The sequence below is a fragment of the Balaenoptera physalus genome (assembly GCF_965194825.1).
Source record: "Balaenoptera physalus genome assembly, chromosome: 19".
In the NCBI taxonomy this organism is placed as follows: Eukaryota; Metazoa; Chordata; class Mammalia; order Artiodactyla; family Balaenopteridae; genus Balaenoptera; species Balaenoptera physalus.
The window spans coordinates 61,001,068-61,018,061 of NC_138900.1; the positions used below are offsets into that span (position 1 = coordinate 61,001,068).

At 47.5% G+C, this 16,994-nt stretch overlaps 1 protein-coding gene across 1 annotated transcript in view; it reads right to left on the reverse strand.

The window, feature by feature from the left end:
- LOC309648495 (polycystin-1-like protein 2) overlaps positions 1–16,198 on the reverse strand; it is an 82,676-nt gene extending 66,478 nt beyond the window's left edge. The window contains 6 exon segments of the mRNA XM_082437114.1: positions 3,611–3,758; positions 6,179–6,289; positions 10,801–11,009; positions 12,568–12,665; positions 15,645–15,824; positions 15,828–16,198. Coding sequence (XP_082293240.1) covers positions 3,611–3,758; positions 6,179–6,289; positions 10,801–11,009; positions 12,568–12,665; positions 15,645–15,824; positions 15,828–16,082 — 1,001 coding nt within the window. The 5' untranslated portion in view covers positions 16,083–16,198.
- Between the last annotated feature and the right edge of the window lie 796 nt (positions 16,199–16,994).

Here is a 16,994-nt window from a genome sequence, read left to right on the forward strand (position 1 = left end):
AATTTTCAAACACAGGTCACAGTAATCGATGATGTTAGAAATCAGTATCCTTGTGGGGGTGCGGCCCGTGGAGGATTTCTGGGTACTGGGTCATGTTCTGTTTCTTGATGTAGGTGCTGGTTACATGGATGTGTTTATTGTATAAAAATTAATTGAGCTGTATCTTTTTGTGCAGTTTTCTATACATATCTTATGCCTCAATAAAAAGTTTAAAAATTAGTTCAAAATTCCATCACTTACTGATTTGTATACACTGCTTTGATACTTGACGTGAATGTGATACAATTTAATGGGAGGTCCCCCAGACTCAGCTCTGTCCAGAGGTGACTCAAAATAAAGACCCAAGAATTACGGCAATACCCAGATCTGTCAATAGGTGGCGCTGAATTACCCAACGCTGGACTTGGACAAATTTCACTTTATTCAAATTGTCTCTATAGGCACATAATATAATTTCAGAAATGTAGAAGGTTTCCCACGACAAACAGAGAAACAAAACAGCTTGCCATGCAAATGAACACAAGACATGGGGAGTGCAAGGCTAGAAGGAGCTTTTGAAGGAGAAATCCTTTGACGTCTTACGCTGTTTCTATTTGAGGTTGAATCCTATCCATTAGCTCATGTGATTTATCTAGGATGGAGATGGAGTCCGATTTGAAAAATCCACCTCTTAGCCTAATGAGGAGTTAAGCAAAAGTAGGCGTCCATACAAACACATTTTAAAAAAGCATAGTGACGTTTGCACGAAGTATGTGACTTCTGTATACTTAAAATTCATGCTATTTCTCACATTGTAAACTGAGTTCTGAGGCTGCTAGTGCTGATAAGAAAGCATCAGAAATATATCTCCCAATGTTAATAAAAATGATAGCAGAAGGTGAGTGGGTGGTTTCAAGGTCTAACAGATCTTTAAAGCAGACAAAATTGGGTTATTGGCTTGGAGTGATGGTGGAGGGTATCACCATCTATTTCTTTCGAAAGAGAAAAATAAATGCAGTAGCTTTCACTTACAGCAAATGGCCCAGAGGGTTTGCAAATGTAAAGCATTGTTTATTGCTGTTTCTCTTAGATTATGAAAACATTTAATCACACAGAGAATTCCAGAGAGTAATATGATAAACAACCTTGGACTCACCATCCAGAGTGGACAAATATTTGCATTTTGTCCCATTTGCTCCAGTTTTTAACTACATTTGTATATTACTGAAATGTCCTTGTGTAACTAAAGAACTTAGCAGGGCTACAGTCAGTCAATTTTGACTTATGCCAAATGCAATTTGTATAAAATTTGGGGGCTGAAAGATTGTGTAACTTAGCATTTCTTGTTTTATTTTTTATTTATTTATTTATTTTTAATAGGGAGCATTTTCTTTTTTCAAAATTTATTTATTTATTTTATTTATGGCTGTGTTGGGTCTTCGTTTCTGTGCGAGGGCTTTCTCTAGTTGTGGCAAGTGGGGGCCACTCTTCATCGTGGTGCGCGGGCCTCTCACTATCGCCGGCCTCTCTTATTGCGGAGCACAGGCTCCAGACGTGCAGGCTCAGTAATTGTGGCTCACGGGCCCAGTTGCTCCGTGGCATGTGGGATCTTCCCAGACCAGGACTCGAACCCGTGTGCCCTGCATTGGCAGGCGGATTCTCAACCACTGCGCCACCAGGGAAGCCCTTCTTGTTTTATTGATGAAATGGTAGCAAATGGGAAGAAACCTGCAGAATAATGCCATGGGTATTTCTATCACTTAAACCTTTTTTTTCTCCAAAGCAACTTCATATATAATTTCTCATTTTACTCTGTGAAACAGTTAAGATCGCCATCAATATAAATGTGATAGGGAAGGAAATGGAAACCCAGAGATTGTCTCTGGGTCTCACATCATATCTGGGATAAGAACCCCAGCCTCTGGACACATTTTATTTTGCGGCATGGCACAGCGCCTGAGACCCCAGAGGACTTCTGAGTTTGAGACCCGCACTCACTGGATCAGATTTGGACTGTGGACTGGGTTGGCCCCCGGGTTGCCCCAGCCCACCCAGGCCTTCTGGGAATGGCAGGCACCCACAGGGCTGGATTCAGAACCTCTAGCCCACACAGAGTAGAACCAGAGATGTTTCAGGGTTAGGAGAGGTGCTTATGGGCCTCCATGATTTCCCTGGGGATCCTTGATTTCCCTGAAATGAGCCAGATGCCAAGGAGGATCTGGAACTGATGGGGCACCCCTTCAGCTGGGGCACCCAGCAGGGTAGAATGGAGCTTACTCCAGGCCCAGGTAGGACTTTGAAATGTTATGAATTGTGTTCAGCTGCCATCAGCTTGGGGAGCTACTCTTCCCTGGAGGATGCAGCGTCTGGTGCCCTTGGGCCCCGTTGCTGCGTGCTGTGTTCTCCACCAGGGCCTAAGAGCCTAAGAGCCTGAGCTTTGATTCCAGGCAGTCCTGGCTTGCCTGGCTATGCTGTCACTCACCAGCTGCGTGGCTTGGGCAACGCTACTGGACCTCTTTGCGCCTCAATAGCTTTGTCCGTAAAACAAGATGATTATGTAGTTCAGCACTGTCCAGCAGAAACTGTGTGAGCCACGTGTGTCATTGTAAACTTTCTAATGGTCACACTGAAAAAAGTGAGAAGGAGCAGGTGAAATTAATTAAAAAAAATTATTTCCTTAACCCCAATAGATCCAAAATACTATCATTTCAATGTATAATCAGTATCAAAACATCACTTAGTGAGATATTTTCCATTCTTTCACGGGAAGGGAGCTACATCTTCAATATCCCACGTGCATTTACATTTACAGCACATCTCAGTTGAGAGCAGCTGTATTCCAAGGGCCCAGTAGCTCATATGGTGAGTGGCTGTTATTCAGGACAGCATAGGTCCTGCTCGTGGGGTTGTTGTGAGGATTAAGTGAGATTGGGTGTGAAAGCTGCTTAGCTGGACTGTTATTAATATTGCTACTATTATTTTTATTATCCTTATCAACAAAAAACATTCGTACACCCAGGTGAGCGTCTTCTTCACCCCGTTACTGACTCCTTGGACAGTGACTCGGGAGATTCCGCAGAGCCGAGCTAAAAGGACCCAGCTCTCCATGACTATTTGAGTGACCTTCTCCATTGAGAAAACCTGTGAGCACCATTCCTTCCATTTCCGTATGTATGCCCCTTTGTACTGTGACTCTGCCTCTCCTTCCACCAACAGGTGGAGACTATTTCTCCACCTGTTCAATCTGGGCTTGGCCATGGAACTTGCTTTGGTCAATGGGACATTAGAAAATGTGACACAAGTAGTGATTTGAAAAATGCTTGCACGTTGGGCCTTGCTTTCACTCCCTGCTGGAAACTCTTCTGCCACCATGCAGATGAGCCCAGGCTAGCCTGTTGCGTGATGAGTGACACATGCCACTAGCTGACATCCAGCTAACTTCCAGACAAAAGAATGAGGCCTTCCTAGGCCATCCAGCTGAGCTAGTCCAGGCAAGAAAAGACACCTAGCTGATCCAAAGAACCATGAAAAATTATAACTATTATTGTAAGTCACTAAGTTTTGGGGTGTTTTGTTATGCAGCAGAAACTGACTGATACATTTTTACTCAAGGCTCAGAAATTCCTCTTACCTTGTGGGGTAGTAGGGATAGAAAGTGTGGCCATCCCCCATATTAATTATACAGGACAGGTTTCCAATGTAGGGAGAGAGGAACCATGTAAGGGAGATGGTGACATTGTCAAAGATGAAACTCTCATTGGACACTGTCAGCTTCAGGCCTGCAGATCAAAACTCAAAATACCATTTGCTGTTGCAAAGCAGATGTTTCTGTTTAAAACCTACTCTCTTCTATCTACCTGACCTTTATCTTCAGTGGGGCTTTTAAAGTTTTAAAAATTTTATTTTTACTTTTTAAAGTTCCTTTGAATTTTATTTTTCATTCCTAGGTAATACATGACCCAGATACAGAATTTGAAATGTACAAAAGGGTCTACAGTGAAAAGAAAGCCCTCCCCCACTGCTACACCTCAGTCCCCCAGTTCTGCTCCCCAGAGGCAGCCATTGTTACCAGTCTCCTGGGTCTCCTTCCAGAGATACCTACACACTCACAAGCATGTACATACTTTTCTATTTATACAAATGGTGCTCTGTTCACTATTTGGCACCTTCCTTTTTTTTCACTTAGTATATTTTGGAGATGTTCTATATGAATTCAGTTAGAGCTGCCTTATACTCTTTAATAGCTGCACAATGTACCCTAATTTATTTAACCAGGATCCATTGATTGTCTAAATGTATTTTATAATGTTTAAAAAGGCAAAAGGCAAAGCACCTTTAGGAAAATCTCCTTGGCTAGGGTGGCTGATGAATCATTGTTAGCAATTTAGTGCACATTAAATTTTACAAATTTGAGCTTCACAAGTTGGCCTGGAGGATGGGGTGAGGGGTAGAATTTGTGGTGGTTCACCCAGCCATGGGCTGATTGGTGCAGCACAATCTTTTGGTTTCTGACTTAAATGAGAAGGGAAAATATGTAAGAAGCTGAATGCAAATGAAAAGGACTTTCTTGAGATGGTCCGAAAGCCACTGTGGTTCTGATTGGTACTGATTCATGATCATCCGAGGAAACTCAGGATGCAGCAGGCCCTTCTGGGCACAGAGGCAGGAGGTTGGGGGCAGGGGATACTGCTGGATGAAGTCCTTCCCTTCAGAAATGAGAAACTGATGGTGATCAGAACACACTGATTCACAAGGGACAAGATATTTGAAATCAAAGTCAGGACAGAAAATCTGGTCCATGTCGTAGCCAGACCCAACTCACCCCATAGCCCTAAGCTACCCGTCTGTCTGATGACAGCAAGGCTGCAACTGGCAGATCTCCAAGGGCACCCTTTGTCCAGGAGCAAAACCACCTAATGGAAAGTGCTGCCAGACCATGTAGCCTCTCTTCCCAGAAAATAGAACAAGACACCCTGCTCACTCTTATTCCACCCAAGTGTGTTCTGCAAACTAGTGCCACCCCACCTTCCTGCACCCTCTCCTCCGTGCAGCCCTCCTCCTCCTGTCCCCAAGGACCCCGCTCTCCTGGATGGCCCCTGGGGACCCCAACCTTCCCTGACTCATCTTTCCCCTTCAGAGCTCTTTGAACCATTACTCACGGACTCGGTAGAATTTGCCGTTCTGACCGATTAATTGGTTGGACAATGGCATAATGTGGTGTACCAGCTTGAGGGGAAATTTGCACTCACACTGTTACAGGAATGAACTCGATACAGCCATCTTGGAGGGTAATGTGGCCATGTCTACTAACATTTAAAAGGCACGTACCCTGTGACCCAGCATTTCCGCTACTAGGGATCTCTCCTCTAAAAATCATCCCAGGCGCATGTCAAGATATATGCACAAGAAGGCACAAGAGAGCACTGCAGAGTGATCCATAACAACAAAAACTCAGAAGCAACCAAAATGTCCAGCAAGAGGGGAACGGGTTAAATAAATTTCGACATAATCTTATGATGGGATACTATGCAGTCATTAAAAGAATAAGGTAGTGACTTGGAGAGATGTCTAGGATATATTATTAAGTGAAAAAAATTGAGTTGTAGACATATACATCTATACATTCACACACAGCCATGTCTATGAAAACACTTTAAAAAGCAGGGAAGAATTTATTCTAAACAATTAAGAGTAGTTTCTTTATGAGGAATAGAATTGTAGAATTGAAGGGAGGGATTCTTCCTTCTTGATTTATAAAGCTTTTATAAATTCTGGTAATATGGGTTATTTTTATGGTTTTTTAGATTTGTAAAAGCCCCTGTGCATTCTAAAATGGGAGTCTACAGGGAGGGTGGTGGTTGAGTGGCTGTGGCATGTGGGAATCCTTCCAATCAAGTAATCTTGGATTTGTCTGTTGTATTTATTGGGTCACCCCATGAGATTTAATTTGAAGGGTCCTGGGGTTAAAACAGTTTTTTTTTTCAACTTCTGGCTTGATGGCTTGTTTTGCAACTGAACCTCCAATGCTTTACCCTGCGGCTAAGCCAGGTGGGGAGGGCAAGCCACAAGGCAGCAGTTTTGGGCGAGGAGGTCTCTTAGTGCTGAGCAGATCCACCCCCATGGATAGCTGCTCCCTCGGCTCCAAGGAGGGCTAGAGACAAGCAGGGAATTCCCACACCCAGGCGAGTTGGGGACTCACCTTCCCGGCACTGGTGCTGCACCCACCGGTAACTGCCCCGGCTGGGGCACAGGTCTCCAAAGTAGGTCCCATCTGCTGCCACCTGGCAGGCCTGCAGCCCCTGGCACTGGCCTGGGAGGCACCCACATCCCAGCGGAAGCAGAAACCGTGTGAAGGACATTAAGGGATAGGGTCAGACAGAGATGAGTGACCTCGCATTCGTTCATTCACCCACCATCCCCCCAACAAGTACCTGCTGGTATCTACTGAAGACGGGGCACTGAGCCCGGTGCTGGGGGAGAAACAAGTAGGATTCCTGCCCTCAAATATCTCAGGGTCCAGCACAATGGTTCCCAAACTTTGGAATACCAGAACCCCCTGGAGGGCTTGTGAAGACACAAATTTCCAGACCCTGATTCTGATTCAGTAGATTTGGAGGGCAGCTTGAGAATTTGCTTTTCTAACAAACTTCCAGGAGATGTCGATGCTGCTGGCCCAGGGACCCCACTTTGAGAACCACTGGTCCAGTGGCATCTACTCAGATGGTCTAAGGTAGAAACCTACACCCTGAGAACTGGCAAAGAGGGCACAAGATTAGGAACCCTGAGTCTGCCAGGGGCACCAGGTGCCCACAGGAGGGAGGAGTGTGGAGACCCCAGGCCAGAAGCTTCAGGGTCATCCCAACACCCGTTCCCTCCGCCCATGGAGACATAATAGATGCCTACAGAGAGGCCTGGAGAAGGGACAGGCAGGTGCTGTGGCCCTGGTTCCCTCCTTGGCTTGAGAGCATCCTATGGCTGTGCCCTGCACTGCATCACTTTCCTTGTTCTCTTTCGCATCTTAGAGACCCATGCTTGCTCCAGGCTTTGGCATACTTAAATGCTCTTTTCCTGTCCGGTTGCTTAGTCAGGCAAGCCCCACCCCCTCCTCAGATGCTCTCCTGGCCCTGGTTCCTCCCCAGCTGTTACGGTTTTGTGCCCCCCTCACCCGGTTTTTAGCCATGGGCCGATGACTCCTTGATCTATGTCTCTTGTTTAGCTCTCTCTTGAGTTCCTATCCTGTATGTCCAGTTGTCTACACAGCATCTCCACTTGGACGTCACAGGGCACCCCAGGCTTCTCATATCCTGAAATGAGGTCTTGATCTCTGATTTGGGTTGAAGTGTGTCCCCTCTAAAAGGTATCTTGAAGTCCTAACCTTTGGTACCTGTGAATGTGAGCTTATTTGGAAACAGGGTCTTTGCAAACATAATCAAGTTAAGATGAGGTCATTAGGGTGAGCCCTTAATCCAGTATGACTGCTGTCCTTTGGACACAGAGACAGGGCATGTGAAGTTGGAAGCAGAGATTAGAGAGATGCACCTACAAGGGTTTGTGGCCAAGCATTGCTGACAAATACCGGATGCTAGAAGAGGAAAGGAAGGGCTCTCCCCTGCAGGTTTCGGAGGTAGAGAAGTCCAGCTGACACCTTGATTTTGGACTCAGCCTCCAGACTGCAAGAGAATGTGTTTCTGTTGTTTTAAGCCACCCAGTTTGTGGTACTTGGTAAGGCAGCCCTAGGACATGAATACAATCTCCCTCCTCCACCTTTGCCACCAGCTGCTCCTCCCCCAGCCTCTCCTCTCAATGCCAGGGTCATCCTGGACTCCCATCATTGACAAGTCCTGTCAGTACTTCCTTCTGTTTCTGGAATCTGTCCATTTCTCTCCATCTGCATTGCCCTCCAGCCTCCAGCCTCTCTCACCTGGGTTTCTGGCATCAGCCTCCCTTGTTTGGATTCACAGCAGCCTGCAGGCAGCTTTAAAATACACCTGGCCGTGATCCTCCCCTGCTCAAAACCCTCCAGTGCCTCCCCAACATCCTGGGGCTAGAGTCTGGGTTCCTCAGGCACTGGTGCCCCACCTCCCCCCGTGCTGAGTGCTTTGCAGTTCCCTGCACCTACCGTGCTCTTCCTCGGACTTGCATCAGTTCTTCCCTCTCCCCAGAACACTCGTCCCCATTCACCCAGCTGTCCTTTTCCTGTGTGACTCCTATCATATCTTCAGGTCTCACCTCCTCTGGGAAGGTGGCCAGCCCTTTGACTGTTGGCCCACAGATCCACCCTCACCCCACTTGGTTCCAAATTGCAGGGAACTACATTTCCCAAACGCCCCTGTACACTGGCAGGCGCTGATGGAAGACTGAAGACGACGTAGTAACTTCCAATGGCTGCTGTAACAAACTACAAAAGCGTAGTGGCATGAAACAGCACCTTTATTACCTCACCTTTCTGGAGGTCAGAGGTCTGGGTGGGCTCAGCTGGGCTCTGCTCAGGGTATCACAGGGCTGAAATCAAGGTGTCACAGAGGCTCTGGGGAGGAATCTACTCCCAGTCTCATTCTTCTTGTTGGCTGAATTCAGTTCCTTGGGACTGTAGGACTGAGGTCCCATTTCCTTGCTGGCTATCAGCTGGGACCACCCTAAGCTCTTAGAGGCCTCCCTCCAGTCCTCCCATGTGACCCCCTGTCTCTCAGAGTTGGCAATGAGGCATCAGATCTGTCTCATACTTGAATCTCACTGACTTCTCCAACTGCCACACCTCTCGTATGCTTCTAGCCAGAGAGAATTCTCTGCTTTGAGGGGCTCAGGTGATTAGATTGTACCCACTTGGATAATCCAGGATAATCTCCCTATTTTAAGATTATCAACCATAATTACCTGTACAAAGACCCTTGTGCCACGTACGTTAACATATTCATGGGCATGGCATCTCATCATACCCGCAGTTCCAGGGATTAGGGTGGGAATTTGGGGGTTCAAAGTCTGCCTGCGCCAGATGGGAAGAGGTACAGGGCAGGGTGCTTTTTGCCCTCTCTCTCACCACATCTCCTCCACAGCTCCAGCTCCCTCTGGCCAGTGTCTCCCTCCGTGGTCCTTGCTCCCACAGGGCAGATCATGGTTCTAGCACCTGCCGGGTGGCCCTGACTTCTGGTTTTGGTGTGACATCCCCCATGGTTGTCCCTCCAGCCCTTTGGGGTGGTAGCGGCTTTCCGCTCCTCTAATCTCAGGGTTGAATCATCATCTCCTATTTGGCTTCTCAGCACTTCCATGACTTGGGTAACCAATTCCCCGCATTAAATTCCCTCTGTTGGAAGACCTAGCATGATTTCTGTTTTCCTGCTGGGACCCAGTTTGCTATACCCCTCAGTGTGAGATCTGTACCCTACTAGGTACATCCACAGCACTAGACTACAATCTCCAAGAGAGAGGGAATGTTTTGTTTTGCTTTGTTTTTGTTCACTGCTCTATCTGCAGCACACAGAACAGTACCTGATACATAGCAGGTACAAAATGAGTCTTGCATGAGTAACTAAACAGCACCTTTTCTCCCTTCTGTGTGACACTGAGCACAGTGCTAGGTAATTGCCTGTATTTGTATCTGTCTCCCCATTAGACTGTGACCTCTTCGAAGAACAGATTGTGTTTGATTCATCCCTGCACCCAAAGAGCCCAAGATAGTGCATGGCACAATTTTGGTGCTCAATAAACGTCTATCAGCAAACTGACTGAATAAATGAGTGATGGTGACGCTTAGGTACAAACAGACCCCCTGGGGTTCTGCCCAGATCTCCTCCAACCCTCCCCAAAAGGATGAAGGGCTCCCATCCAATGTGCCCTCTGGGTGTGGCTACAAGGTTTGGAAGCTTACATCTGGGCCTTTGAGGAAATAGCCCACTGAGCTCCATCTGTGAGGGAGGCACACCCATTGGCCCATCCAGCCCAGGCCTTTCCTCCTTGGTGGGCCACAGCCTCAGGAATGCTGGGGCAACAAGGCGAGCCGAAGAGAACCAACTGGCTGATTTCGGCATTTCTTTCCCCCATGCCTGCTCTGAGGGGAGCAGGGGTGATGTGGGTCAGATGTGGCGGGGAGAGGTGCAAGTTTCTTTCCAAGGGAGAATCCTTGTCACCAGACAAACCTGGCTCAGAGGCAGATTTAATCTGATTTAGAAAAATAAGACCCTAGAGAAACTCTCCCACGTGAAGGAGAGATACCATCCAGAACAGGAGAGATACCACCTGGAACGTTTGTCTGTTTCAGGACTATTCATAATAGCAAGGATTAAGCAACAATCCGCACATCTCTCAACAGAGGAAAAGACAAACTATGATATAGTTACATAATAAATGAAACAAACTAGTACAACAGGTATCAAGACAGATGATACGAATCTAATGTTTTATTCATTTCTGTAATGAGGAATCTTAAGCAAATATGGCATAATGCTAAGATTTGACAAAGTTGGGTAGTGGGTCCAGGGGATTTCATTGAAATTTTTTTCATTCTTGTCTGTGCGTTTGAAGTATTTCGAAATTTTAAAAATTTAAATTAAAAAAAAAGAAAGCAACGTTTTTGCACCCAGTTGGGGTGGGGAGCAAAATGTCCACCTGACCCGTCGGGTGGGTTTGATGTCAGGTGAAGGGTGAGCCACGGCCCCCTTACTCCCCTGCTTGGTGCTGTGGGCAGACTGGCCAGTTTTCCTATATGATGGAGGCCCGAGGTCAGATATGAAGATTGTTCAATCCTTCCAGACCCCTTTGCTGGGCACAGGACACCAGGAAGTGCCCTGCACTTGCAGCCAGAGCTACAGAGCCCTTGGGCCCTACCTGCCACTTTGTCCTTGACACTGACCCAGCTGCATTCCTCCTCCAGGTCTGAGGGGTCCCCGGCGTCCTGGATGCAATAATGAGGAGTCTGGCGCCCATAGAAAGCATCCTGGATCTGGATCACCTCCCCTGAGCCACAGTGCATGGTGGCATTGAGGCTCTCGCAGGCCAGACTCTGGCCGACAGCTGTGGCAAAGGTAAGGTGACACCTTAGGAGGGCTTGTGGTCACAGATGGGCAAGTGGCCAGGTGATGGGAAGCAGAGGGGTCTCAGGGGTCAGGACTGTGAGATGCAAGGACACAGTGGGAGCTGACTCAGCAGGGGTGAGAAACAATGTGGTGGGCAAGAGCATGGCTCTGGGCCCAGAGTGCCCAGGGTCAGGGCCAGCCCAGCCACACTCAGGCTGTGTGGTCTTCTGCAAGTTATTCAGCTTCTCCGTGCCTCCTCTTTATTGGGGGGGAGCCAATATCACACCCCATAGAGTCGTTGGGAGGATCAAATGAGTCTGTACGTGTAGGGTCAGGGCTGTAGAAGTGGCAACTATCATTCCACCTGTTTCGAGTGCCTTCCCGGAGACTTATCTGAAAACAATGCCTGGCACATCATAGATGCTAAACAAGCATTTGTTGAATGCATGAGTGATTTCATTGAGTCTTCATACCAGTCCTGTGAGCTGCACTATTATCCTCCCCTGTGGTAACATCGGGCTCTGTGGGGTCACTGTGCTGAGACTCCACTCCAGCCCAGCTCCTGGCATGTGGTCTATGCTCAGTAAACATTTGTTGATAAAGAATGACCTGGCTCAGATGTGCACAGCAGAAAGTGGGAAACACTGGCTTCAGACTCAGGCCCGTCTGCCTGGTGGGACCGCCACAGGGCAGGGGTTGAGATCAAAATCTGTGTTCATTTCCTAATGGCTGCTGTAACAAATGACCACAAACTTAGTGGCTTAAACAGCACAAATTTATCTTCTTACAGTTATGGTCAGAAGTTCAAAATGGGCTTTACTGGGCTAATATCAAGGTGTGGGCAGGGCTGGTTCCTTCTGGAGCCTCTAGGGGAGAAGCTATTCCCTTGCCTTTTCCAGCTTCTAGAGGCTGCCCCTTCCTTCACCTTCAAAGCCAGCAGCACAGTGTCTCCCAGTCTCTCTCTCTGATCTTCGCATCTCATCCCTGTCACCTCCCAGCTGTGTGGCCTTGGGCAAAGAACTTACCCTTTCTGAGCATCACTTTTCTTAGCTTTACCATGGGCCTGCGACAGAATGATGGAGGTATTTCTACTGTGTGATGAATAAGTGCACAGAGGCATGTACAGCTCAGTGCGTGGAACTCCTGCTGGATGTATGTTAGCACTTCCTAGTGTGACCTCATGCCAGGGGCTGCAAGACCCTGGGGGCTGACGGTGCTGAGACAGGCTTGCAGTGGGGGTGGGGAAGGGGATGGGGCTTGAGTGGGAGCTTTGGTAAGAAGTGAGGAAGTTGCATAACCCACAGGTCCACAAAGCTTTCGAGTTTTCAGAATCGGCCAGGGAGGAAAGTTAAGCTTGCATGGCATCTATAAAGCTGAGCATGGGGGAAATAGAGCAGGGGTCCCAGTAAGTGTCTGAACCCAGACTGGGGCCTGGGCGCCAGAGTCTCCAGTGAGGGGCTTAGAACCAGGGAAGGGACTGGGCCCGGAAGCCCAGAACTTTCTGTCAAGGCTGGCTTGAGGGTCAGGGGACCACGAGGTAGCTCAGCTCCAAGACCAGGCCCCCCATGGCAGGCAGGACCCCGTGTGGTTCTCGGGCCACTCCTGCGGGGACTCGCACACACAGTCCCCAGGAAGGGGTTCCCAGGGCCCACAAAAGGGGCCTACCACAGGCAGCAGCTGGAAAGGGCACAAGAGCAGAGCGTGGGGGGATTTGGGAGTTGGGAGTGGGGTGCGGGGGTGAGGGGCTCAAAGCCAGGCTGACCAGGGAGCGGGAGTCAAGGGTGAGTGAGAACAGCCTCCTGGGACCACATGTCTCTTCATGGGAAGACTGGAAAAGGAGAGGAAATAGGGCTGAGCATTTCCCTCTAATGTGGGTTATGAGGGGGAAGACAGAGAGACAAGTGAGACTAGAGGGCGGGTAGGCGGGTGAGTGGACAGGGAGAGAGCGGAACGTGAGCTGGAGAGATGAAGTGAGACACGGAGCATCACACAGCCGGAGATTGTGGGCATTTAGAGAGATAGAGACAGAGACATACAGAGAGAGACAGAGCAAGACAGAAGGAGATGCAGAGAGATAGAGACAAAGAGAGAGAGACAGAAAAAGAAGGAAGGAGGGAGACCCCACAGCACAGGCCAGCTCAGCAAACTCGCAGATGCAGGCGAACTCCTGCGTGCAGTTTTCCGAGGACGACCACCCAAAGGAAGGGTCTCTCCCAATGTAGCCGCAGGGCTTGGTTACAGAAGCATCCTGCCCTCTGCGCCAGTGGCTGTAGCTCACATTTGAGGTGTCCAGCCAGGTCCTGGGCCCTGGGATGGGAATATGACCTCCAGGACTTGGAAGGGTCCTCCTGATCCTGGTGTGTACAGAGCTTGCCCCAGCTCCACTCCTTGTGTGCAGTGGGTGCTCAGGCAGTGCTGCCAGGCTGAAGGCCTCTCTGTCCCATGCCAGTGAAGGGGCATCACCTAGCCACTCTCTTCCAAGATAAGGTCTCAGCCTACGAACCGGGGTGCCGAGCCCAAGAGCCCATACAAAGAGGTTTGATTAAATAGATGATGCTTCCAGTAATGTCTAACCACAATTTAAAATAGAGCACAGGCCTTCCCTGGTGGCACAGTGGTTAAGAATCCACCTGCCAATGCAGGGGACACAGGTTCGATCCCTGGTCCGGGAAGATCCCACATGCTGCGGAGCAACTAAGCCCGTGCGCCACAACTACTGAGCCTGCGCTCTAGAGCCCGCAAGCCTCTACTACTGAAGCCCGTGAGCCACAACTGCTGAAGCCCACGAGCTCTAGGGCCCACGTGCCTCAACTACTGAGCCCGCATGCTGCAACTACTGAAGCCCATGCGCCTAGAGACTGTGCTCCATAACAAGAGAAGCCACCGCAATGAGAAGCCCGCACATGGCAACAAAGAGTAGCCCCCGCTCACCGCAACTAGAGAAAGCCCATGCGCAGCAATGAAGACCCAATGCAGCCAAAAAAATAATAATAAATTAAAAAAAAATTTTTTAAGGTTTAAAAAAAATTTTTTTAATTTAAAAAATAAAGTAAAAAAGAGCACAGAAGTGTGCCTCGGGATGGCAAGAGATACTCCAGAGAGAAGCAGGGGCCCTTGTCAAATATACTTGGGCAGCACTGAGTTAAAGTGGAAGCAATTTTCATGATTTTGGTACTCTTCAGAGCCTTGAATACACCAACATGATTGTTGAAGAAGTGTGTGTGTGTGTGTGTGTGTGTGTGTGTAATACAGAGGTACACCAGAGATCTAGAAAACACTGGATATAAACTATTTACTGTGAAGACTCAGAAATACATTTACCATTTTTTTAAGGAAAAGAAATTCATACATATGGTTAAAAAAATTCAAAGAACACAAAAGGGTATAAAGTGAAAACATCTTCCCTCTTTCAACCTATGGACTACTCCCATTATTGTTATGTTTCTTGAAAATTGTTCCAGGATGAATTGTATCCATACATCAACATTTATGAATGCCTGAAATCTAGTTACACAAATGCCATCATATCGCACACAGCCAGGACAGTCCCTTGCTTCTTAAATAACACTGAGCAATGGAGGTTAGGACGTATCAGCCTACTCAGATCTACCCCATTTTCTGTACCAGCCATGCGGTATCCCTTGGAGATTTTAAATAGACACGCTCCTTTAACTGCATGTGAATGGGTGTCTGATATACAGAAATCCACAATTTCTGCATCTACAAAGCAAGAAACCATTCAATAGATGTTGCCTGAAGATGCATTTTGGAATTCAAATCCCTTGGCTGTGAGTTTCCTAAAATGAGCTTCCCCAGCTGCTCCTTTATTAAAGTATTTCCATCCACGCTGGTACATTTCTACAGGTGTTCAGCCCAGACCAAGCTACTCATTTCTAAAACCCAGCAGCTTCTACTGGGCAATGGGAGGTAGCAGGACGCTATCATCTTGAACAAGTCATTTCATCCCTCTGGACTTATTTTCCTCATTCATAAAATAAGAGTAGCAGTGCTTGTCTCATGGGGCAGGGGTAAGGCTTAAATACGGACATCCATTTTTTGTTGTGTACGGACACTGGGAAAACAAAAACGGCCAGAAGAATGGTTCCGTCCCTTGAAGAGCTCATAGTCTGGGGGGAAGACATCTAAAAACCGAAGTCATGCCAAAAGTGCTCTCCTAAATGTGTGGACAAGACCCTACAGGTGCAAAGAGGAGGACTCACCTGAACGTGCGGGGGGTGGAGGAAGGGGTCCTCACTGAGTGAAGGATAAGGTAGCGTTTCCAGGACAGCTGTTGCCATGAGACTGTCTAATGTGAATTGAGCTGTGCTAAGCACTTAACCCACTTCAGCCTCATAACAAGTCGGGGGAGGACATGTGGAAGTGCTTTGAAAATAGCTTAGTCATTATTTCCTGAGACTCTGTTTTCCCATCTGTAAAATAGGGACAACAATCGTAACTGTCTCATCGGTTATGATAAGGATTCACTGTGAAAATGGACGTGAAGCACTCAGGACAGTGCCAGGCACTATTCTAGCAAGAACTGAAGAAGCCATAGCTAGTCTTAGGCACAAGCAAAGAAAGGGACATTTCTAGCATGTCAGCTACAAGCTGGATTCTGTGCTAGGTACTGCACAAGAATTATTTTATTTGATCCACAAAACAACCAAAAAGGAGGGTCTCCTTACCATGAGAATTGGGACGTACTAATTTGTTCCATGGAGTTCTGGGTAAGAAACTATGGTGAGAATCACAGCCACAAGCTCCCCATAAAACATAATTATCACGGCACCTACCTTCTGTAGTTCCATTCCAAGCCAAGTTCCCTGTGAGTCCAATCTACCATTCCCTGTCGTGGATGAGGTGCTTCTGCAGAAATAGCTGGGTACCTTCACCATGAATAAAAACCAAATGGCCTCCTTGCTCCTCACACCAGCTCTGGGCACCATAGAAGGTGCGGCCGAGAGGCACAAATTCATAGCAAGCATCTCTGAAAGCCACTTGGCTCTTAGGGCAAAAGCTGCCATCCTGTGGCTTAGCTGTAATGGCCCTAAACCCCAGAGCAAGCCCCAAGAGTACCAAGGCCAAGGTGCTCATCCTTGAACCACGGCTGGAGCATCTGGATGGGCCTGGCCTTTAGGTTCTTCATATGCTCGTGCCTTCACAACTGACTGCCATCCATCTTTCCTTCTCTTGTTGTATCACATAATCGTGACTAACTTCTTGTTTAAGAGACAAAAGACTCAGAATGAATGTGTCTGCATTTTTGCTTCCCCCAGCTCTTTGTTCCATGCAGTTCCAAATCCAATTAATTTGCAAAAAGGTCTTGTAGAGAAAGATAAAGTTGCTGTATCACTTGTCTGCTTGTCATTGGGTCAACCATTAGCTTCCGATAAAAATTCCTTGTTATTGGTTTTTATGTCATTACCCTTCAGGGCTAAATGTTTCACGAGGAGCCATCAGCTTGTGGGAAGTATGCGATAAAAGAAAACTGGCAGGAAAGCTAGAGTTATGGATGGTAAAGAAACCAAGTTGTGCTCATATCCAACCCCATTGTCTGCAGTGGCCGCTGTGCCCAGATGATGATCACATTCTCCCCAACATGGCTTCAATCCTAATGGAGATTTTTTTCTGCTCTCTGACTCATCACATTACCACTCATGCCTGTTTGAGAATAAAAATTTCCTACAAAATTTATTTGATGTCATCATGAAAATAAGCTTTTAAAACTTCAAACTTGCCCATCCTCACCTACTGCCTAAACCCTCCAACAGGTGTCCATGGTCAATGGATCAAGTTCAAACCTCCTGGCTTTGTATTCAAGGCCCTATATGAAATGATCTCTGACAATGTTTCCAAACACACCCCCAAAATGTGGGGGAACATGCTGTCTCACCAATTGCTGATGCAAGTATAAATTGGTACAACCTCTATTGTGGGTAGTGTGACAATATCTATCAAATATCTATCAACATTTTAAAAAGTACAAGCTCTGTAATGGAGCAATTC